General features: G+C 45.7%; 1 protein-coding gene across 3 annotated transcripts in view; it reads left to right on the top strand.

Annotated features, from left to right (window-relative positions):
• MB21D2 (Mab-21 domain containing 2) overlaps positions 1-23,056 on the top strand; it is a 62,589-nt gene extending 39,533 nt beyond the window's left edge. For 2 of the 3 annotated variants that reach the window (XM_026093524.2, XM_026093526.2), the window contains one exon: positions 19,343-23,056. In XM_026093524.2, the coding sequence (XP_025949309.1) occupies positions 19,343-20,607 (1,265 nt within the window). In that variant the 3' untranslated portion in view covers positions 20,608-23,056. Of the gene's footprint in view, positions 1-19,099; positions 19,198-19,342 lie in introns of all 3 variants that reach the window. The other variant, XM_026093525.2, reaches the window with a different exon arrangement.
• Positions 23,057-24,579: the final 1,523 nt, after the last annotated feature.

The following is a 24,579-nucleotide window of genomic DNA, read 5'->3' as shown; positions in this document are numbered from 1 at the left end:
CCACCTCCCTGTATAAGGCCCAGTGAGTTTTACTTTACTGTGTTTTTACCAAGTAAATCTACAGGGAGAGGTGATGCCAGCCATCCCAAGGGGAACCTCACAGCGAAGAGCAGTGAGCTGGTTTGCTGAACCTCAAGTACTCAGAAGCCATGAGCTGGGTTCTAAAAATAAAAACTTTTGGTGTATTTTTATTTCTGTTCTGTTTTCTTCAGCTCTTTAAAGCTTTCTTAGCCTTATCTTCTTCAGGGTAATTCTGGTTATTTACAGCTGTGATGGATAGAAATTTCTCATTTTTTTCATAAATTTGAGACTTGCACAGTTTCACAATTCCAGAAACTGTGGTCTTTAGCAAAAAGACAGAAGACTAGTGAGAACTAGCAACATGGCCAAATGCTGAGTACAGAAAACTTCTCAAGCACCTGCAGCACTTCTTCTCTTAGTGCTAGGACCTGAACACAATGTAAACATATCTCAGCGGCTCAGGCTTAGGAGGCTTCGGGAGGCACAGGTCTCTATGTTCCTGTTAACTTGGTACATGGAGGTAATGGATGAGAATAGTTCTTCCTCTGTGTCATAGCCCAAAATGGTTTGAAACAAAACATAACTGTGATTACTGCTCAACTGACAGGGGTTGTTGCTAACTACCATTATAAAATCGCAGCCAGTTCTCCTTTCTCTTCTCTGTGTTAACTGGGAAGTTTGAGATCTGGCTCCAAGCTCAGCCAGCAATTCTGTACGAAAGCTGTCTGAGGCTGGTCCCAGCCCAGCTTGTTCTCAATCTGCACCTCAGGATGCACTGGAGCAGGCAGCTCACAGAGTTACAAAGGGTGTGAATAAACCCTGGGAAAGAGCAAGCAGGCGGCTTGTTTTATGTTTGCTTCCTTGTGTCTGTGTGAGTCATGGAGCTGGCGGTGGTCCCGCATTCACCTCGCAGAGTAAGCGTGTAAGAGCCCCGTGCTAATTTGCTGAAAAGAGCTGAAGCCAGACCCTTAAGATACTCACAAGAGATTGCAACTCCTATATCTATTGATTCTCTTTCTTTTCCTTTCAACCTAACGGCTTTTAAAGGATGATACAACAGGGAGAGCCTGGATGCATGGCGCGGTGTGGGGCACCCTGTGCCAGCCCACGCCTGGATCACCTGTGCATGTGGCCTAGCGGGGTGTGCACGAGTGACCGCAGGGCAGATGGGAGTGGTGTGGAGGCCAGCATTTGCAGCAACAGAGAGGAGGTAAAAACATCTCCCTCTGTTATCCAAGAGGCTGCTGGCGTGCCTTGCTGCAGTCACTGCGGCAGAGGGGCTTGCTGCCCACCGTCACACACCAGCTCTGCCCCGAGTGGTCAGGGGCCAAGGTGCTTTATACCTGAGCTGGTGCGAGTCTCTAGCAGTTGTGGCGTGCCCCTGTCACTCTTCACTGCTGGGAGAAAAGTACCACTTAGGTGCCTTGCAATGCTTTCAGCTCATAATTTCATTTTTTTTATTTCTGTTTTTAATCAAAAGTGATGTTATATTTTATGCTCTTATTGGAGCTCCAGCTTCTGGAGTCAGTAGATGATGCTGTGAGAATTCCCCCCCCCCCCTTTTATTTTTTTTTATCTGAGAAGTGAAGTGTAGAAATGCAGTCTGGCAGCTCGTAGCCCAGGGTCAAAGGCAGCGAGGAGTGCCAGCATGTTTCGGTGGGCCAGGTCTGTACTTGAGCTCCTGTTAAGGGTTTTGAACACAAGGGTTGGCAGAGCTTCCTTTGATCTAGCCAGCTGCATGTTGGAAAAAGCAGGAACAGTGCTGTGGCTTGCAGGATAGGGTCAGCGGGCTTGCATGATGGCCGTGGATTCAGCCACGGTGGAGCAAAAAGTGGAAGTAAGTGAGAGGCTGCTCTTGCTTAAGCCGTTTATTTGGGGAATGCAGCAGTGGTTTGGAGGTTTTCTGAATCTGAGGCCACTCATATGCTGAGCGTCTCAAGCAGGCAAGAACCAGCCACCTCACAGCAATCCTCATGCATATGATCCAGTCATTGCTCTTCAGCAGCACAGGCTCCCCTGAAGCCTGACTCCTGCATTTCCTCCCTGCCTTAAGCAATCTTTGCTTCACTTGTTTCTACATCTGTTTCTTCTGTTACACAAACTCTGGTGTCAGGCCTGTGAGCTGAAATAGTCTGGGCTTTCAAAGCATGACTCAATCCCAGAGTGTCTGGCTTCTCTTTGCTTTGTGCCCAGCTCAGTTTACCTGTGGGAAACTGAAGAACAGAGTCAGGGAAGGAAGGATACCCCTGTGTATCTTCTGAACTGCCACAGTTCTGCTTCAAACCCAGACCACTGCCAAACCCAGACCACGCCACTGGATTCAGCGTTGCTCCCCACAGAGTCTGCAGCTTTTGTGGCTATGTGAGGGCTCTGTTTTCTGTACCACTTAATTCACTTCTGCTGATTCCTCTGCTATTTGGCAGATGTGCCCTGTTCTCAGGGATCTTTAACGTTCCTGCTACCCTGGCCTCTCCAGAATGAGTGGGCTCTCACCTGTGGTCTGTAAGCTGCCTCCTCCATGTAGCCCTCTTGCAACAAGTGATCTGCTCCTCATGAAGTCTGACTGCTGGGGCTGAGCTGAGGTGCCCTGCACGGTGCCCCTCTCCTTTTAACTGCAGGGGAATGGAAAATGGGTATGGAGATTCAGGGTTATCCATCCACCTCCCTGTGTTCCAGATTCCTGACAGGGATGGGGGGCCGAACCTGTGTCCTGCCTTAGAGCACCAGTGAATCAATGCCATGTGGAGTGCTACGCAGCAGTTATGTTCCTCTAGCTGGAGGAAACCAGTTCAGGACCCTGAAATGGGCTCAGTGTATGGGCTGCTTCTGGTTATGTTCCTCTTGAGACAGCAAGTGAGGTATCTCAGCAATATCTCCCCTGAGAGCCCTCTGAGCAGCGTTTCTGGGTTTTAGGGTAGGTCTGCTAACAACAAGAGATATGTGTTCATGCCATCCACCAGTGTTTCTTCTAGCTTAAACCTAACTTGTGGGTGTAGCAATAGCTACTGAAATGCAGCTTCAGAAGTGTTTGTAGGAGATGCCCAGGATCCTCTGAGAGTTGATTTGCTGTTGCTGAGCATGGTGCTATAGCACGTGTCGCAGCAGCTTTACTAACACGTTGCTTGTGGTAGCTAGATTTGCTATTCCTGTCAGCTGAAAAGATGCTCTGGTTTTGTTCTAGTGGCACACCCTCATCCCAGATGTGTTGTGCATTGTCAGATGTTCACAACTGTCTCTGTAATGGCAGGCACATCCAAGGCTGCACGAGTGCACCCAATGACCGCTGTTCCTTTGCTTATCCTGAACTGAGCTGACATGCAGACAGTTTGCTGGGTCTCAGTACTACCGGTGAAGTCATGCTGCAAGCTCCTTGACAGTTCCATAGCACATTGCTCACAGCAGAGTGTCTGTATCTTGAATCTCTCTGGAATCACGCTGACAAAACAGTAGTAAAATTTCTTTGACTAGGAAGCTCGTTTTGGCTCCCAAATGTGTTATTTTTTAAATCCATTTTTAATTGTTTAGTTCAGATGCTTTATAGACTCGATTAAGACATGTAAATTCTGCTTTACAAAAACACTGTTGTTTTTTCTTAATGCTCCCTCCCCCCTCCCCCATCTCTGGGTAGTCCATCCATTTATTGCACTGGAACAACTACAAAATCCCACTGCTGCTCCTCAAATATAGATATCTGTGCATTCTTAGTTGACACCCTCTGCATTTCATTTTGAATGCATCTGGTTTACTTTTGCTGTATTCACTCTGCTCTGAGGATGAAAATAAATAAGGCACACCAAGTAGTTAAGTATCGGTTTTACATTTTTACATTTGCAGTATTTAGTCTGAATGACCCAAGGGGTCTGTCTCATTTAAACTGAAGTACCTGCTTTCATTATCATGTGAACTGTTCCTCTGCATCTGTGCAGGTGTGTGCTTGCTGTGAGCTTGCTTGTTTTTTAATGAAGAAATAGCAAATCTAAATTTTGAACTAAATCTACCTGCAATTATTTATTCAGGGGCATTGCTTTCTTTTCATAATGTATCAAAATGCACGAGCAATAAATTTTTTACAGTGCTGTTGTAAACATCAACTGCTCTGTTTTCAAGCCAAGATGCACGTTGCCTGCTCAGTTATGCTGCTATGTAAAGTGGTATAAATAAAGAGAAATGACACAAAAGGAGCCCTGTACAGATGGTTTGGACCCTTCCCTTCAGTCATCACAGGCTGGCAATCTGGCGTTAAATAGTATACGTAGACAGGTTTGGTGTCTGTCTTCCGGCTTGTCACCTCTTAAACTTGCATTTTGCTCCCACCTTCTGCACTGTGTACAATTAGTAAGAGGACTTATGACTTGCATTAGAAGAAAATTATGTCTCAAATCTGGTTTGATAAAGGATAGCCTGGCACTGTAGGTCTCTCTCCTCTCTTTAATGGCAGTAATTGTGTCAGAGCTGGTTTTCTGTTCACCTTAAACGCTAGTAGGTGGCAGGGAAAGGTGTGTGTAAACCTGCATGTTATTCTCTTCCCTCACCCGTACTGCAGTGTGAAAACTGTATTGCCTTTTGTTTTCCAATGGTTCTTTTTCTCTCCACTCACAAATCCCATAGGCCTGCTGTTCTCTGCAGCCCCGACATGCTGATGCATTTGTGCCATCTGCTGACAGAAGCAGTGATTGCATGTCCCAGTTTTGCTGGTGTTTTCCACAACTCCTGTGGGATATCAGACATGGAAGGAGAATGAACCGTGCCGATAGCAAGGGGGAAATGTTTCCTGTCGTCATATGTTAGTGGCTGGGTAACTGGCATTAAACTTTGAAATAGGATTTGAAGCTCAATGTTATGATCTAAAGAACCAGCAGCAAAGCGGGATGCTTAAAGCTTGGAAAAACAGAGTGATGTATTAGTAGCATCATGATTTCATAAGCCACCTTTGTGGGAAGGGGTAAAATGGTGCTTATCCCTCAAACCCAGAGCTCTGTAGGATAGTCTTTGCTTACTTTCTGTCCTGGTTCACAGGGGTGTGAAGAGCAAGATGACATTACTGAGGTTTGAAGGTGTCTAGATGAGAGTGCTCTAGAAAACCCTGGGATGTGAACAACAAGGAAGAAAACCCCTTGCTTATTCTTTGTCAGGCAAGACCTTAGCTTTGCAGATTTACTTTTCTCTCCTGCATCTGGACCGATTTGGCCTGTAATGCCATGTTCTGCAGCCCCGGCACTTTCTCAAGGCTTTCCATCTGCCAGTCTGGGGTGAGGCACTTCAGGGCTCTGCTCACAGAGCACAGCTGGGAGGTAGCAAGAATGGTGTTGCCTGTCATGGCACCATCTTTTCCAGCCAGAAAGACAGTGCAGCTCAGTACACGTCTTGTGTTTTGTTGCTTCAGCTAAAAAGCACTATTTCTCTCTCTCTGCCTCTGCCAGGCCTTTCCCCAAGTGCAGCCAGGAACAAGTCAGTAGGACTGTGCTCATATGCCTTCTGGGCATGAGCTGTACATCAGCTTTGTCTCACTTCAGGGATGAACACCCTTGTTAAAGGGCCAGCTCACACCCCCATGCTCCTGCTTTCGGCTTGTGCAATTAATTCTATTGACTATGTTAGCAAATTTAGGAGGCCTGTAATCTTCTTTGTTTGTCCATTAATCACAGTGGGTCCAGCTGTCAGTGGGAAACCAGTGAGGATAGTATTAATTGTTGCCTTCTCTAAAGCAGGACTGTGTTCAGACAATATCCATTCCTGTTGTGCTGGGAAGTGTTTTCATGCAAAGGGTGGGAAGCCCTGCGGCAACTGAACATCCGTGCAGGAATTTTACAGTGTTTTCACAGCAGCATCTATAAAATACAGGTCTGAAATTCAGCAAGATTTCTAATTGCTGACTTCATGGGAAAGATCTGCATTCTTCACATAACCTGCCTCTTGTAAGCTTATCTTCTTTATCAGCACTTGTGAACAAAGCTTTATAGCATGCATTTTATCACTGTTACAGATATATTAGAGAATCTGTAGGATTAAAATTCAAGGTTATCCACTGTGTAAGACAATAAAGAAGGTGGTTTAATTTTTCAGAGGAACTTTAAGTGCAACAGCCTTGCTGGGATAAAATCTACCAGAATATGATGTTTTTCCTTGAGGCTTATTCCTTGAGTCATGTGAGGTTCTCTGTTAAATAAAGTGGAGTATAAATAGAGTATTTCTAACCCTCACATTTTCAGGGGGAACCTAAGTGAACTAAGTGAAATTACTACATTCTTGGGTTTGAATTTTGAAAGTTAGCCCACTTTCCCCTGTCCCCATTGCAAAATGCCCAAAGAATATGAAGCTTGAAGATACCGCTATGACTTTGAGGTCTGTGCTATACTCATGAATGCTTGGGTTGGGGATACTGCCTCTTAAAATTCAGAGTTTTGGTGAATGGGATCCTGTTCCCCTGAGCTTTTCAGAGTCACCTGGATGAAGAGGACCTGACAGGAGATGAGATCTGAAGAATGACCTTTGTGTGTGAAAATCTTGCTTTTGTTCACACTCTTTCTGCTAGATTTTTATATGTGAAAGGACTTTGGGACTAGACTATTGGAGAGAATGTCTTCCTGGAACATATTTTGTGAATTTTATGTCTGATCAGCAATTTTGCCTTCTCTTCTCTCCTTCATCTCCCAATATACCTATCCTAGTGAGCTGAGAGATCACCAGACCTGCTCTAAATGTGTGTGTGAGGCTCTGTTTCATATGAGGTGAGCACAGAAAGGCTTTACAAGAGATGTGGGGCTGGTCTCCTGGAATTTTGCTGAGTGAACAGAGCGGACAGAATGGAGTGTGAGTCCTGTGCGAAGAGCCGCGAGGGCATCATGCCTGAGCTGGCATTAGCATTTCCAGCCCTGTTCCTGATAGCTCCTCCAAAAGCACAGCCCTCGTCTCTCTGCAAGGGCTCGCAGCTAGCTGTGAGCACTGCCAGACCCTGCAACAGCTCCACCTGCCTCTCCTTTCACCAGCCAATTCACTGCTGGTGTGGGAAGAAAGGCAGAGTGGCAGTACCTGGACCACCTGGCTAAGTGACTCCTGACCTTCTGCTGCTCTCTCGAGATCAAAGCATTGCACCTTTTGGAGTCCCAGTGCCAGAGTGACAGTGGCACTTTGCTGCACGCTTTCATGCAAGGCGGCCCAGGTTCTGCTCCTGTGCTGTAGCAGCGGTTATTTAACCCTCTCCTTTTTGCTCTAATTGTCCCAGCTCCTCTGCTTCCTGGCCACTGCTATTGCTGTGGGGATAAGAGATCCTTGATGGCTGCTGGGGCTGTGGGCTTGGCTCTTGCTGGAGATGGAATCTGCCCAGCACTTCCTGCTGTGCTCTTTAACAGATGACAGCGCTCAGTTGCACATAATTGCATATAAAATCTGAGAATTTAGGGGCTGAGAATCCCTGTTAGAAATAGATCATCCCATTGCTTCCTTCTGCTGGCTTTCATGGGCTGTCAAGTATGACCACTGTAAAATAAGGCTGGGGCAGGTGGGCAGAAAGAAGGTTTGGAGGGCTTAGGTTTTCCTCTGTCTGTCTCCCATGGGAAGGGAGGAGGAATGCCCCTCTAAATTCTGCCAAGTGTTCCCTCTTGCTTCAGGGGAGCTGCTCTGCTTTCCTCTAGCAGAAAGTTTGGCCTGTGCCTTCTTCCTCTGTCGATGTGGACAAAGAGGAATTCTGTGTGAAAGCCAAAGCTAACTAGCACTTTTCATAGAGCTGATTGCTGTGTGTTGGGCCTTAACAATACATCTCATATGGGTGTTTTAATAGATCTGGCCCCACATGGCTTTGGCAATGTTCTCTGTGGTGGGTGGGAAATTGGTTAGTACTGCAGAGTAGCTTGCTCTTAGCCCCCTCATCTCAGACACAGTAGCAGTGTTTAAGTCTTTTCAGTTTTAGCACTTTCTGACCGAGTACCTACATCCCCTGCCTCGTCTTTCTAGTCCAATCCATATTCATCTGCCAAGACAAACCAAACTGATGTTGTGGTTCTGGTGTTGGGTAGCTCAGCGCTACTGGGCCCATCTATCTTGGCTCCTCACAGAGTTTGGATAGAGGATCCAAGGGGGTGTATGGAAGGTGACTGGGAATTCTGGGGACTGCAGAGAGGATTTACTTGATGTCATCTCCGCCAGAGTCCTTAGACAGGCCTCTGAGGAGACCTGCTTTCCTTCTGCATTCAGAGAAGGGAACTCACCTGTGTGCAAAGCTCTTTGGAGGGTTTGCTGATTTCCTGGAATCATCCTTTGTTCCCCCTTCTTCTGACTTGTCCCGTGTTATAAAACTAAGCAGATTTATCCATAGGAAGATGAAGAGAGTGAAAGTGATTGATTGGAGGCAGTGCAGTTCTGATCTTCTCATAGACCCCAGAAGCCAAGTTCAGCTGATTTCAAGGGAGTATCAAGAACACTACCAAGAACAGAATTACAGCTGTGGTTCTCTAGCCACCCTCTTATGGCTGCTTGTTGCCATGTAGACCCCACATTTACGTTTTAGCTTTGCCAGAAGATTTAGTGAAAAATTTTTGCATCAAGGACAAAACTCCTCTTGCCGCTCTGCAGTGAGGTAGAGCTGTATTACAGTAGAGGCAGGTACGGAGGATGGGCAGTATTTGTCCAGGTCCAAATCATAGAGGATAGTGCTGTGATTTGCTCTGACTGTGACTTGTCTCTGTCTAAAACAACTATACTATGGGAACAAAAAACCAAGCTAATGATTAAACAGCTGGGGAGAGAATTCCCAGTATGTTAGATAACTGTAAGCAGGAGGCCTGACAGGAACAGCTCAAAGTGCATTTATGATGGAGGCTCTAGTGTGAGTTACAGGATGCAAGGGTGTGGTGGCATTCCTCTGGGCATAGCCCTCTTGCTGGCACCCGAACATAAAGTATTGTAGCAACTTAGGCCTTTTAGGACAGGCAAACAAATACCAGACAGTAACTAACAACAGAAAGCCATTCCAGAGGAGCCCAAAGTGCCTTTGCAACCTTGGAGCCAAGTTCTGTCCAACATGCACATGTGCCCCTCCAGCTGCCTGCTCTGTGAGCAAGCATGAGGAGAATGTGTTCCCGGGGCCGTAAGGGAATGGCTTTGCTCATCGCTGGAGTGCTGCCACGTGTCTGCTGCGAGAGGCACCTGGCGCTGACTTTGAAATAAGTTTGGAGTAAGAGCTCAAGGGTGGCTGAGGACTTTCAGCGCAGACTTCTCTTTTCTCCTCTGCAGTCCCCAAAGCCTTCCTCTTTCCTACTTCCACTGTTCTCCTGCAGTGTCATCAAAGCCCTGTATAAAGTAGCGGGGTTGGCGTTGGCTTCTTGGGGGTGAAGTGAAATTAAATTCTGGGGGGGAGTGTTCGATCGCATTGAGCAAACCAGCAGTGTAGCAGGCCTAAACGAGCAAGCAGAGCTGCTAAGGCATTTCCCAGTGGATTGCAAAGATGTATAGGTTATGCCTCTGAAGACATCCTCAAAGAAGTGACAGTTGAATGCTGTGAATGCAGTGCTGGCCACCTCATTTCACATAGGATATAGCAATACTAGGGCCCACCTACATGCTGACAGTCAGACACATGGAGGTTAAATAAGCATCCTCTTCAACATGAAAGGAAGATGACTGACTAAGCCTTGTAAAATCATGAGTGGTCTGTGGAAGGTGCCACAGCTAGGTGGGTTTCTCAGTTTCACTTGCTGTCCTGTACCCTAGCAAGCCAGCAAAAGGAAAAACTTTTTGACAAAACATGTAATTTGGGGAATACAATGTTGTAAGCTGTTGACAATACCAAAAGTATAAATGATTTAGAAAGCAATGAAAGACATTCCCAGAAGAAAAATCCATTGGGGGCTGTTAAAGACAAAACTGCAAATACTGCCTCTAGTTTGGGAAAGCCCAAAGCCAGAAACTGCTTGAAGGATGCAGAGGGAAGGTTATTATTCTCTACTTTCCTTGTTCTTTTGCTCTCCCCTTGACAGCAGCCAGCAACAAATGATTGAGACAAAATACTAGGATAGATGGGCATGTTATCTAACTCAACTGAGATTGTTCTTATGCTCTTGTAAAGAGCACGGTAACAGCGAAGGGACTGGGAAGACAGGAGACAAAACGACCTTTCCTGCAAGGAGCTGCATGTTTGCAGTCAAGAATCTTGACCTAGTTTGTGCCCACTGCTGTTACCTTGTAAGCAGATCCAAGAGCGGAGTCTTGGTGAATCTCCCTCAGTGTAAGATCCTGCTGAATATTTAGCCATGCTTCATGAGGATAAGTGGGAGCAGAAATGGCCCATCTAGACCCAAGAAGGGCTTGCGTAGGTCTTACCGAAGGTGAGCTCTCTGTCCCAGAGGGTGGAACTGATAAAGCAATGTGTCCCCGGACAGTTTCTGTCTGTGATTTCAGGTGCAGATGTGGCCATCTTGTGCCATTTCCAAAGGGAATTTTGTGTGTGTTATGTACACTTAAAAATATGCAAGCAGTGTACAATGCTAAGCAGGGAGTGGCAGCAAGCTGTTCTTGTTAGTACCTTTCTGCCCCTTCTTCCTATTGCTGTGCTTGTCAGCAGCTCTCAGACCTCACCACCATGTTCCTTGGACCCTAAAACACCTCTTTCACTTGCACTCCTTATTCTTTGCTAGGCTTTCAGCTTTCAGACACTCTTAGCTCAGTTTGGCTAATGTAACTCTGGAGCAGACTGGCAGGCTGAAAACCAGACGTCGGTTTGGAGGCTGACTCTTAGACTTTGCACTACCCAGAGCTGCACAAAGATGCTGGAGCCCCCTCTGAGCTGAGTGTGCTGTTCAGCTCCAGAAGCAGTCTAGCCATGGTACTATCATCTCTAAGACCTGGGTATTTTAGTCAGCCAAATCATTGCGGTAACATTACTACGGTTTCTGGTTTGGATGATTGTGACAGCAGTGCCTTTTGCTGCACAGGCACACACTTTGGGTCTGATTTTTTTTTTTTTTTCTCCTGCCCCATGAAATACCCTTCTGCATTGGCTTACAGGATTTCAGCTAGCAGGGTGGCTTCCACGAGGGCACTTGGGAACTGGAAAAAAACTGGGACACTATTTTTAAGAATGTTTTTAAAGAAAGCTTTAGGAAAAGAAGCTAATTTCTTTTATGAGGGGGTGCTGTGCCCCTGCAGTGTTGTTCTGTCACCGTATCACAAGATTTCTAAAAGGAGCAGAATCAGCAGGACACTGGCATATCAGTCTGCACACAGCAGCTTCCTTTGCTCGCCTCCCATGTTTGACTAAACTGGTATCACATGGTTCAGTCTCCCCACTCCCCTCCCGCCCCCTGCGTGCTTCCACCAACCATCCTCTCAAAATGTGCTTTGTAACTAAAGACTCTCCTAAACAGCTGACTCTTTCAGTTCTTCTGTGTAACAAAAACCTGTGCTACTCATAAATTGCAATTAGCAAAGGAAACAGAAGAATCAGTGCAACCCAGCTGCACTAGAGTCGGCCTCCCATCTCTGTCTTAAAGAAGCCCCTGAAATTCAGCAGGCGTCACTCGGGCATCGCTGGGAGACCTCTGCAGGGATCTTTCCTTAGAACAACGTTCCTTTTCTGCAGGATTTGCTGTTTGCAGCAGAATTGTCAAGAAACCGCAGAATGCCTATCTAGCGTCTTTACTAAAAATGACAGAAGCTTTTTGTTTCTTGACTGGCCTGGGGTTTCAAAGTATTTCTTTCAGCAGCCAAGGGTGAGAATTGCCTGGCTGAAGCAGAGGACCCTGAAATTTATCATGAACTTACAAATTGGTTCTCAGCTATTAACATCTTATGTGTGTTTTTAGTGCTGTCTGAGCAATTCAAAGCACTTTCTGAGCATCCAGTAGGTCAAACTTCCTTTAGTTTTTGGGCTAACAGGAGGCTAAGGATTTTATACAGAAGAGCGGGAGTGTGTCAAGGAGAAACTTAAGGAAAGACATGCCCAAGGTTATCCATCAAACTGGGTAGAACTGGGAGGAAAACTCCAGAGCCCTAACTCTGCTGCATCCTGTGCATGGATTCACCAGTAGAAAGCAGGGAGGCAGAGCAGGGTGTGTGGGGATTCTCAGCTGATGCTGTGGCCCTTCTATGTGTCTGCTCCCTAGGCTGCTGGCTGGCATGGGGACGGCAGGCACCCAGTATAGTGTTTTTGAGCATCCGGCTGAGATGAATGGGCACTTCCCCTGCCTTCCAGACCAGGTGTATCAGCTCGCTGCAAACCTGCATGGGCTCAGCTTGTCTGAGATCCTGGGCTCAAGCTCTGCTTCCCCACAAAGCGTGGCTAGTTTCCCAGTGACACATTTCTGCATATCCCAAAAAAATGTGCCTGGAGTCAGCGCATGTAATTCCACAGAGCAAGCTTCCTGCATGGGCTCTGTGCTGCTGCTTGCTGGAAGTGCCGAATAAGTCAGGGCAAAGCAGATCTGTTGAATCGAAAGCAATTCCCAGCATTTCTGGTCTCCTCAGAGACATGACTGCTTCCTGGAATCCTTCTGGAGAGTTTCCTTTTGCAGGAATTCACTCGCCCTTGGGGCCTCAGAGTTGGATTTGCAGAGGAGTTTAAACATACAAACCTACGGATGTCAGCGAGGGCTTAGGCTGATATCTTTCACAAGGGGGATGTAGCTGTGTTTCTTCTCAGGTGCTGGGGGTGCAAGAGCAGCAGTTCGATGTTCACTTTTTTTTTTTCTTTCAATATGATTACTAAAGAATGTTGATTAAGGCAATAGCCAAGTCTGTGCAAGACAGTGGCTGCAAATAACAGAGTCTTCTGCCAGGGCATAAGCTAATGGTTTGGAGAGGGCACACTTTAAATGCAAGGTCAGCCAATGATTAGTGCCAGAACACTACATCATTGCTATTGATTGAGGAAATGAGCTTCCAAACCTCTTGTTTTGTGGAGATTAGGTTACCTGCAAAGTGAGAAGGAGGAGGGGGATGGAATGGCAAGAAGGTATCAGTGAGAAAACCAGCTCAGGTGTTGAATTTCTCTGGAGAAATGCTCAATTTTAATTCTGTAGGTTTTTTTCCTGTGTGTGAGATGAAGAGAAGAGCTGGGGAAAGGATGCTGCTAATTTTGTCCAACACTCCCTTCTCTCTCTTCTACCCATATGAACGTGTTGACGTGTGTAAGGCACCTGAGTGCCCCAGTTCTCCCAATCGGTCACGGATGCTCTCTGTTCCTGGGCTGAACCCAAAGCCCTCGTGCCTGTGTCTGTGCACAGGGTGGGAGGGGGCTCCCTCTGGCTTCTTCTAAACTCTGGTGTGGGGATGAAAGGCAAGAACCAGGTATGTTTATTCTGTACTGCAGCTGTTTTTAACAGCTGATGTTAGACAGCCCTGTGCTGCTTCTGAAATCAGATTAGATGGCAAAGTCAAGAGGTGAGCAGAGAAAGCTCAGTAATGAGGAATAACAGCTCACTAACATCACTTTTACTTGTTGAACTCCACTGCAGAGCTGCCTGCAGGCTGCAGCCAGCCACTTCCCATTAACCTGGGGTCTTTTCTTCTAGTAAGAAAGGGCAAGCCCCTGGCTGTGTACCCTATGGCTAAGCTCATGGGCACCGTTTACACATCCCTGGGGATCATCATGCCCTAGAGGTCTTTGGCAGCCCAGGCAAAGGTGGTTTAACAGCCTCTTGTTTGCCTTCTTTGCTGGTGAAGTATAAAATACATGCGTGGCCCTAAGAGGTTGAAGACAGCCTGACTGCATTAGCTTTCTGAGCCAGCTTGCAAACCTTTCCTAGCACAGAAAGTCTGCAGGAATGGGGTTGTTACAGTAACGCGTTGTTCCAGCAGCTTACAGGGAACATTGCAGGCTGTGCAGGGGGACTGGGTGATGCAGGGGGCAAGGAAGAAAGCCAGGGCTGTGCACTTACTTGGACCATCTCTTCCCCAACAGGTTGGGACGTGAGCAAGGCATTTGCTACTGCACACACTGGGGTATAAGTAGGAGTCCAGGAACAGTGCAGAGCTAGTGCCTGGGTTTGGTTTGTCTCCCAGCAGCATTTCCGCAATATGCTTCCACTGCATGCAGGGTACTGCAAAATCCTCCTTTGCACGGCCTTCCTGATCAGCCCTTGCTCCTTTGATCTCTCCCAAGGTCCCGTGCAGCAGAAGTGTCACTTCACTCAGTGACTGCTCAGGACATGGATGTGTTTAGTCCAATGAAACCAGCTTGGCTAACAGAATGACATCTTTGCTAATGTTTTCCTGTGGCAGAAATGGCTGGATTTCTAAGGCATCAGGAAAGAACCCAAAGTTAGGAAATGGATGTGATGGAAATAAGTTTTTGTGTATTTTTTTTATTGTGATTGCTTTCTTCAAAGGCTGATCTTCAAGTTCCTCCTTATTTGCACAAAACTGGTCACGAAATAGCAGCAGATCTCTGCATGCACTGTGATGGATATGAAACCAATTCACCTGAAATTCTGTAATGGATTGAGAGCTTTTTACTGCCTTTTTTTTTTTTAATGGACAGAATAATCTCTCTGTCATGTGCATCAGAGTCTCAGTTCATTCAAGGATGTATCCCAAATGCAGATGTTATGTAAACGTAAAATCTCTTTGCTCTGTCCTTTCTTCTTCTCCTTGTATCACAGTGCTTGGAATAAAAATAAATCCTATTTCCTACCACTAGAGGAACAGCAATAGAATGAAACTGTCTGTAGAACTAATTTGCTCACCTGTGTTACCCTGAATTGACTGCTTAGTAAACTAACCAGCAAGCTTGGCCTACGTCTGCTCTCCTAATTTTTACATTCCCTGCATTTTTCATTCTTGTAAGCATACTTACCTGTTATACTGCCAAGTTTCATAGTTTGGAAAGATCTTAAACTAGTTACACAGCTAGCAGAACAAAGCTTCTGCAAACACTTTAGACACCAATGGTGAGTGAACATAGATCTCGTAGCAAAATATCAGCTTTGCCAAACAACCTTTTCAAGAGAACATGTTACACAAGGTATGCTTGCAGATTACATGTTTTGGCTGGTAGCAGTAAGGGACTTGTTAAACATTTAGGAATATACTCTGATGCCATGAGATTTGGACTTCCAACTAAAGTAAAAATTTCTGCCTTTGTCCCTACAATTTCTGGGTTCAGTGTTTATAGAAACTCCCCAGGGCTTCTACATATTTCACAAGGTTATCTGTAGCCCCTACCCACATCTGTTTCCAGTACTGAGATGAGAAGAAGAGAATACAAATGGCTTGCTGTTGCTATTATCTCAAGTACCTGAGTCAAGTACCAGTCTTGATATTTTTCTATGTATTTGCACTTGCATGCTTGCTGACCTCGAGTGCCTGTTTCTGCTGTGTGGACACATGGTGCTCTGAGTCGGCGTTTAAGTTGCTGGAACATGGCATGGCAACTTTTTTCCAGGGCAGTGTATGCCATACAATGTTTGTTAACAGGTTTCCTTGATATCCTTTCATATATTAAATAGATATATGAGTAAGAGGAGCAGTTTGAACACATAGCAAACCCCAAAAGCCTTAGTGAATCCTGGATTTGGCCTGCTCAGCTATTTATAGAACATACTATGCGTATTCTAAATATATTTTCCTCAAGGGAAATTCATCCCAACCCCCTGCTCCACAACTTAAACTGGATCAGCAGAACGGCTATGATCTGTTAGCAAAAATTCCTCCTCTGGCTCCACGGCAGAGCTGCAGATATTCCTGGTCCAGGCCTTGAAGGGGAAGTTGTGTGCGAGACGGAGTACAAGGGTTTGGATTTAAACTCTGCAACCACCCAGCTAGAGAGATTTTGATGATGTATTAAATCATTTCCTGGAGCTGTTGCCTGAATATTTTTTTTATGTTTCTCCTTTGCTGGTAGATCTGGAGTTCCGAAGAGGGAAAAGAAAGTGACGTACTGGCAGTGTACTGCACTTTTCCCTTTCAGGTGTCTACAGCCTTGCAAACTAGGTTTCATGGAGAGCACACAAAATGTTTTCTCCCTAGAGGAGGTGTAAAGAGTATTCTGTGGGCAGAAAGCATTTCCTGTTACAAGAATGCTTGAAATTGGGTGTTCTCTTTTTTTCCTAGTGTAGGGAAGAAAAGTGGCTCTTCTGTGGGAGTGCCTGGATGACAGTGCCTGGAGAGCTGTGGCTCTGTCTGTGGGATTGTTCTTCCTGAAGTGTTTTCCACCCACTAGGAGTAGAAGCCTCCTCTTTGCTGGCTGGGATTTTGCGGCCCTTCCAGCAGCAGAGCCAGCAGCGCTGGCTTTGCCCAGTGCAAGCTCTGCTCTGCATTAGCGAGGCCCACGGTGCTGTACGGTGGTGTAGAATTAACGCTGCAGGAGTGGCTCCTGCTCTCTGACTTTGAAGGTTGATTATACATATCTTGTGGCTTAAAAAGTAGGAGTTGAGCCCCACTTGCTGTTGATTGAATGAGGGAAGACCATCAGCCCTATTGGTCCTGGATAAGGATAGAAGATCTCCTTCAGCCAAGGAGAGCAATGCTTCCTATAGTAGATTTCCCATCTCTGTCTTTCAGAAAAATCATACAATCTTTTTCAGTCAAAAGCGCTAACTGAACTGTAGGTTAGAAGTTTTTGTGCACAGGGCACACTATAGAACTTCACTGGACATTTTTCATCCTTCCTTAAGTTTAAAAATATTTAGAAAAATACATTCTTTATTGAATTTTGTAGGTTTGAACAATTTCTTCTGTAGGGCGGTTACGTTCTGTCTGCCTCCCTCAGAAACATCTTCTGATCTTCCTGGCAGATGCCACAGATCACAGTCATGAGTGGAGAATTTAGGATCAGTATGGGGGCAGCACTGGCCATCAGGACCCCCACATGTCCTGAGTAGCTGTACTGCCCCACACTAAGGGTAGGTACTGCCTTGTGTGCTCAGAAGAAGCACCTGTCCCTATGATACAATTGACTCAGACTCTGCTCCAGGGGTCTAGGGCTCAACTTGTGACTGGGATCTAAAGTACCAAGGCTGTTTGCCCTGATTCAAGGACAGGATTTGGAAGCAGTGGGTCAGTACTGACTCCAGAACTGATGCTAATCAGCTGGAAGTTGCATCTAAGTACCCTTTAGAAATCTCTGTCTTCTCGGTTCAAGAAAGGAGTGACCACTGCTTACTTGGCCTGAGGGGCAGAGAAACCTGTGCAAGGCTTTGCCACTCCATGGATCAGAATAACATAGCTCACTATGTATCTAAGCCTCAGAAAATGTCTTTGAGGTTGACAGAAGCTTTTTTTGGTTATTATCCTTTAAAGGATGAATGGGGCAGCAGCAGGTGGCAAGATCACAGAATGGGATTAGCTGAGGACTTAGCAGGAAGAGTTTCTTAGCACTCCTCCAGAGCTATTTCTTTCTCTTGCAGCCTCTGGAGCTGCATGAAATGAAAAGAGTTATGTCCTTGCCTGCCTGCCAGGAAAATCATCCCCGCTCAGTGCAGCAAAATGGATGGGGCCAGCGCTCTTGGAAGCAATGAGATGGATGAATAGTGCTCAGCAAGGAATTGCACAGCGGGGAGAGAGAGGGTAGTGGTAAAACCTGTATGCGGCCCTAAGAAAAGCATGGCTCTGTCTTGCTTGCCTGGATATTGCCCTGACCCTCCTCCCCTTCAGACAGAGGCCTCTCCTGAAAGTGGCCTAGGCTCATCCAATGAACTGGTATCAGCCTAGCTTTTGATTTTACTCTGGTGCACTGCCTTGCTCCCCTGCCTAGCATGACCCTGGTGCACTGCCTTGCTCCCCTGCCTAGCATGACCCAAAGGAGAGGTGAGTCTCTCTGAGAGCATTGCAGAGCCACACAGCTTATTGTGGCATGCAGCACTGTGGGGTGCTGCTGCTGCTCCCCCCTGGGGAGACCTCATCAGGTCAGGTGGGTACCTGTGATCCCATGGGAATTCATTAACTCAAGAAAGGCTCTGCAGTACCTGGGGCAAGCCAGGATGGGTGGTCAAACTCTGGTGCTGATCATTTGGGTTAATGTTGCAGTAAAGAACTGTATCTGTCTGTGGTTCCTGGTCTGATAGTTTGATTGACAGCTCTCTGGCTCACCTTCTCGTGGCTCTAGCTGTTTATTCTCGCTGATGTCTCTCTAAGATTGGCCTCCTCATAATGGAAGGTCTGAATTAGACCACTCTTAATGTAAACAGACTATAGTGCCTTGTGAAAGGTAGAGTAATGCATGACAATAAAAATAAGTACATAATTTATGCTTGTAAAAAATAATGATATATCCCTCTTGCAGCAATTGTGAGAGGTTCAGTGTCTTCATTCAGAATCTCTGGACTTAGTTTTCTCATGGCCTGGGTGTGTTTTCTGAACTTATGCTGGGAAAGAATCAAGAGCTTTCAACCACAAGATGGACACCAGGAGTGAAACAGCCTAAGTAGCAGGAGCAATCTAAGTACAGAGCTCATTTTTAAGCCTAATTTAAGCATTGACTGAGGTACTAATATCTCGAAGTACTGTGTGGAGTCTCTTTGTCTGTCGCTAACATTTTAGGAACAAAGTATAATGGTATATCTGAGGTCTACAGTTAAAAAAAAAAGGCTTTGCACAATTGATGCGGGCAGTGCAAAATGAGGGGAAGGTATCTGTTTTTGGTAATGAAAATAGAAATCCTTCTTCATGGCTGTGCTCAGGGGAGCTTGTCAGATATTTTCAGATATTTTATGGCATGGTGCTGTCAATACAGCTTGAACAGCTAACTTCAGAGCTGGCTTCTCTAATTCCCCAATAGTTTAACCTGTCCCCATTCTCCCGTAAGAGAATGACATGTTGCCTTCACTCATGTTGCCTTGTTCATCAGTAAATGTAAAGCAAACTGGTAACATCAGACCTGCTTGCAGTAACGTTTGTAGCTATCCCATTCATTCACACACAAACCAAACCCCACTATGCCAGTCCAGCTTTTTTCTTATACGAGATAGAAAATAAGAGCAGTCAGTCAATTAATATTTCTTTTTCAGCTGTAGGAGAAGCATTTGGATACCATGGAAATGAGGGACAATATGGTGAAAAACTGGTTTAGAGGGAGTTTAAGTTAAATTTAGTCCTGCAAATAGCTTAGCTGTGCTTTGACAGAGGCTTCTGCTTTTTCTATTGCTCCCAGTATGATGTTTAGGATGGATTTCACCCATTTCCAGGAGAGCAGGGGATGTTCTGCCCTTGAGTCAGGTGGGACTAGGAGTTGGCTGCATTGAGCCTGATGTAAGTTTGTGTCGCTCTAACAGTGTAGATACCTGTGATTTTATTTTTCCCTGTGGACATGGGATAGGTTTTAATCCTGGTTAAAACCTGAATCCCAAATCTGTTTGACTCCTCTTAAAAGGACTCCTCTCTCCTTCTTTTGCAGGCATGGTTCAGAAACTTGACCAGAAGCTTCCTGTAGCCAATGAATACCTGCTACTTTCGGGTGGTGTGCGAGAAGGTGTAGTGGACATTGATCTTGATGAGCTGAATGTTTATGCACGAGGGACAGACTATGACATGGACTTCACCCTGCTTGTGCCCGCACTGAAGCTGCATGACCGCAACCAACCAGTCACGCTGGACATGCGCCACTCAGCTTTGTGCCACTCCTGGCTGAGCCTTCGGCTTTTTGATGAAGGAACTATCAGCAAGTGGAAAGACTGTTGCACGATCGTGGACCATATCAACGGAGCTACCAATTATTTCTTCTCTCCAACGAAAGTAGCAGACTGGTTCTATGACTCCATTAGCATTGTCCTCTCCGAGATCCAGAAAAAGCCTCAGCGAGGGATGCCAAAGGTGGAGAAGGTAGAGAAAAATGGGACTATCATATCCATCATTTTGGGAGTGGGCAGCAGCCGGATGCTGTATGACATTGTTCCTGTGGTGTCCTTCAAGGGCTGGCCTGCCGTGGCCCAGAGCTGGCTGATGGAAAACCATTTCTGGGATGGGAAGATCACAGAGGAGGAAGTCATAAGTGGGTTTTACTTAGTGCCTGCATGTTCCTACAAGGGGAAGAAGGACAATGAGTGGAGGCTGTCATTTGCCAGAAGTGAAGTGCAGCTGAAAAAGTGCATATCCAGCAGCCTCATGCAAGCCTATCAGGCCTGCAAAGCTATCATCATCAAACTGCTCTCCCGCCCCAAAGCCATTAGTCCATATCATTTGCGGAGCATGATGCTGTGGGCTTGCGACAGGCTACCAGCCAACTACTTGGCTCAGGAGGATTACGCTGCTCATTTCCTCCTGGGTCTCATTGATGATCTCCAGCACTGCTTGGTCAACAAGATGTGCCCTAACTATTTCATCCCTCAGTGCAACATGCTGGAGCACCTCTCTGAAGAAACCGTCATGTTGCATGCGCGGAAGCTGTCCTCAGTCCGATCAGACCCTGCTGAACACCTTCGAACTGCCATTGAGCATGTCAAAGCGGCCAATCGGCTAACGCTAGAGCTCCAACGGCGGGGCAGCACCACCAGCATCCCCTCCCCGCAGTCAGATGGAGGGGATAACAACCAGCCTGATGACCGATTAGCCAAAAAATTGCAACAGCTAGTGACTGAAAACCCAGGGAAGTCCATCTCTGTCTTCATTAACCCAGATGACGTCACAAGGCCCCACTTCAGAATCGACGATAAATTTTTCTGAGCTTTCATCAATGTTTCTTTGGCATTTTTATTTTGTTTTGTTTTTAAAAACTCTTACGGTGTGTAGGTTTTTTTGGTTGATTTTCCTTGATGACTCAGTGTCTTGGTTTTTACATATCCAGCATATATTGGAGCTGTTGAGAACAATATGAATAAATTATAATTTCTGGTTCTGCAGGACAGTGCAGATTTCAAAACAGTATATTATGGTTTCATATGCTGCTTTTGTTTCTTTCGCCCACCCAGCCCCATTGTCTGTGGGTAGTTTCTGAGGGAGAACATGCACCATAAACACACATACCAGTGTTATATAGGATTTTTTTCAAGCTTTCATAATTTATGTACATTTTTGGGCCAGTGAAGGGAGAACTCACTTTCCATTGCTTAGGAAATTCACTTTTTCTTTCCACAAGCTTCCATCACCCTAAAGAAATGATGAGAGACTCTAGGCTGGAAAGCACTAGTGGCAATTTGATAAGGCCAAACCCATGGGGCCGAAGCCCTGTTCATCTGTTCTTTACACTTCTCACAGTAGGGGAGAAAGTTGACTTTAGAGATGATGATGCAGCTTTTGGGGGGAAGAGTTGTTTTTGTTTTGAACTACTTTTTGAATGTAATTGTTCATAATTGGACCTTGTACAGTCCAGAGGGTTGTTTCTGCTGCTTTTCCATGCGGAATAAGGTTATGGAATGTTAGTTTTAGTGTGTGTAATTATTCAAAGCCTTATTTAAATTCTATTAAAGAACATACCATTATAAATGTTAATTGCACTAATGAAATCGCTGCCATTACCTCAGTCCCACTGTTTGTGTTTTTTTCATGAATTAGCATCTGTTATTAGGTCTCAATATTGCAGATTGCTTGAGGCCCTTTGGGTCTCATGGTTTCAGGTGACAATTACTTGATTGTCTTTTGTAAAAGACTCTTCCTTGTTAGCCCTATTATGTCTGAGAAGCCAGATTTTTGCAGTGGCATATTTCTTTGGATGTGTATTGTGTGTTGCAGTGCATATTGCATTAATATGTATTGCATGTTGTTGAAACAGGTTTACCATTAGATAAGGATGTAACACTAAAGCAGTGGTATGTGCAAAGTTAATCAGCCAGACCTGGAGCAAAGAAGCTATCTTGCTTCTGTAATGCATGTATTAGGCCTGATCCTTTATGGCAGTTACCGTTCCCTTGACTCCTGTGGACTTTCTGACTTACCCTGGGACATATGAGATCTTACTTAGGTCTCATATTTGCAGAAGTTGTGTTTGTATGTAAACTTGTAGTGCAACAGTAGCCTTGTTCTCTGCAAAACACATACTCTTTCCTTTTGTATGTAGGATAAGATGTATGGTAACAAGGGTTAGTCTGAGCCAAAAATAATTCCAAGAGTTCAAGGATGGAGTGGATTTTTATGGCTGGCTGGCCAGTGACTAATAGTTAGGCCTTAAATCAGCAATTTGGGTTTACTGATTATCCCAGAGAAGCTGTTCTGATCCAAACTTGATGCATGTTTTAAAATGTGATTATTAGAGCAGGTTGAAATATTTTTTAAATATTTGACAGACAAATGAGGTGCATAGCTGGTAAATTCTAACAGATGAAAATTGTGTACGAAAAATGTATCACTTTTTTAGCCCAGCCTTTCTGTTAGAGAGACCAGGCTGGTGGAGTAACACAGCAGCTTTGGAAACTACATTAGTTAATCAGATGTCAGGGAGGTTTCAATACCTGATTTAGTGCCCAGATGACTTCATAAAATGAAACTTTGGCTTCTCCATCTCTTGGGCATATTTGAAAACTTTACCCCAGTTCTGCAGCCAAGGCGTTCACATTTACCTGAATGTACAGGTATTCTCTTACACAAGCCTGAAGAAGCTCTCAGAAGTTGCTGGCTAGATAAAGTGAATGAGGATTTAACTTCAAAGCACAATTGGCTAGTGATCACGAGTCCCAGCGCAGCTGCAGCTGTGGTCTGGGGAAGGACATGTGTTGACTTCAGTGGAAGCAGAACTGGCTCCTAATGGTGTGGCTATTGCCAAAGATGAGTCTCTATTCAAACCAGTGTCAGCTACAGGGGGAGGCAGGAGAGCGGACTGGGAATTCTCTTCAGAAGTGGCTGGAAAATGGCAATTCATTGAAATGTTTTTTTTTCCCAAGTCCCCGGGACTTTCAGTGATTCATCTGTTGGGAAAAGAGTTTGGGCTACCGGATGAAATTTCCCTTCACCATGAGAGGGAGAGCCGCTCAGCACAAACCAGCAGTAGCCTGGCAGGCAGAGTGCTTTCCCGGGAGTCCCAGCGTCCGTGCCGGTGCTCCTGACCTACGCAGAAACACAGCTCTCGGCCTTCCTCATGCCAGTTCAACATCTTGATGACCAGCAGCTTGGCTAGTCCAGGTGTCAAGCTCTGGTGTGTGCTCCTTTTTTTGGTTTTAATTAAAAAATGTTTCAAAAAGTATCCATCTTGTTTTTAATGCATTATGAGGAAAATGTGCGTGTGTTTGGGGGGAGAGGAGGTTTGGCTTTTTACCGGACTGGAAAGCAGTTTCTCAGGTTGCTCTGAGAGCATGTAATATCCTTTGACTGGACCCTCAGTCTTCCAAGGAGGCAGAATCCTAATTTCCAGGTGGTTTTGAATCTGTCTAGCTTTTGCTGGTTCACACACTATAGTTCAACTTAAAGAGGCAGGTTGCCAACTCAGAGAGATGGTGTATGCTTTGTATACTGGAGAACACTAAAGGCTTTATTTCCTCCCTCTCCTACCCTCCCCTCTTGCCTTCCAGTGTATGTTGGGACAGACTTTCAAATTGCATAGGTATCTAATGGGATTTCAAAGCACTAGTTTAGATACCAAAGACCTTTTGATTTTTCACTCCAGCCTGCAAGTTTCAAGGGGAGTGTAGTGCTTTTCCTATTGGGGAGTTCTTAAAAATCCTTCACACAAGCATTTTAGAGTACCTGACTCCCTGCGGTTAAAAGGGAAGACTTGGCTGATTTGACAAACATTGGAGGCAGAGGGGTTTTGCTTTAAACTAGCAACGTAGTTGTCTTTCCTTCAGGCTCCTTCCCTACTGATGTCAAGAAGAGGCAGGTCAATGCTGTCAGCCCGTTTTTCAATGGGGGCTTCTGTTCTGCACCCACTGCTAGATGGGGGATAACGTGAAGAAAGAAGAAAGGCCATTTTTTTGGCCATTAGCTTTTGCCCATTAGCTATCTCCATGCTGGCTTCTCTCTCTTGGCAGCAATGTTGAAAAAGAATGGGGACAATTAGTGGGAGACTGGCCACATATGTAACTGTATAGGAGGTCTCATGTATGCCTATATAATACTGCCCTCCTACATTGCTAAAGTGGAGGAGAGTCCCAGCCAAGAAGCTCTTGCCTTGAGGCATCAAAAATGAAGAAGAAGTGCCCTTTAGAGGTTCCACTTTCATTCCTCAGTGTGCCCCTCCATGAGTGTCCTGGCTCTTGTCTGACTCTTGGGACAAGCTTTTACCTTTGCTCTTTCCATAAGGCTTCTGACCAGTCACAAAGGAGAGGAGCAGCTGCTTTGACCGGTTTCTTGTTGCTTCTTCTGGGAGACCCAGTCCTGCCTGGGGGAACATGCGAGCTGCTGCAGAACTGATGGGAATGCCAGCTGTGATGGGGGGTACTTACCTCTGTGCTGTATCGGGGAGAGGGGATGTTCTGGTAGTCGGAGGAGAAGCAGACAACAAATAGCTCTAGAGCTTTGTGAAAGCCTGCAGACTTTCTGCTCCTTCCAGCACGTTATGTGATGCCTTGGTCACTTCTGGCTGGCTGTGATAAATAGGTTTCTCCACTTTTTCCAGTACTCCAGCACAGAGAAATGCCTGTGCTGCAGCCAGAAAACTACAACTGAGCATTAAGAGTTGCTCATTGAAGGAGACTGAGCAAAATTTTGGAGGGGGTTTAAGCGTTCAATACCTGATGCAGGAGCCAGTCCCAAAAAGCCATTGGAAGA

This window comes from Dromaius novaehollandiae, chromosome 9, assembly GCF_036370855.1.
Source record: "Dromaius novaehollandiae isolate bDroNov1 chromosome 9, bDroNov1.hap1, whole genome shotgun sequence".
Lineage (NCBI taxonomy): Eukaryota > Metazoa > Chordata > Aves > Casuariiformes > Dromaiidae > Dromaius > Dromaius novaehollandiae.
The sequence above is the reverse complement of the archived record's forward strand: the minus strand, read 5'-3'. Positions and strand labels throughout refer to the sequence as shown.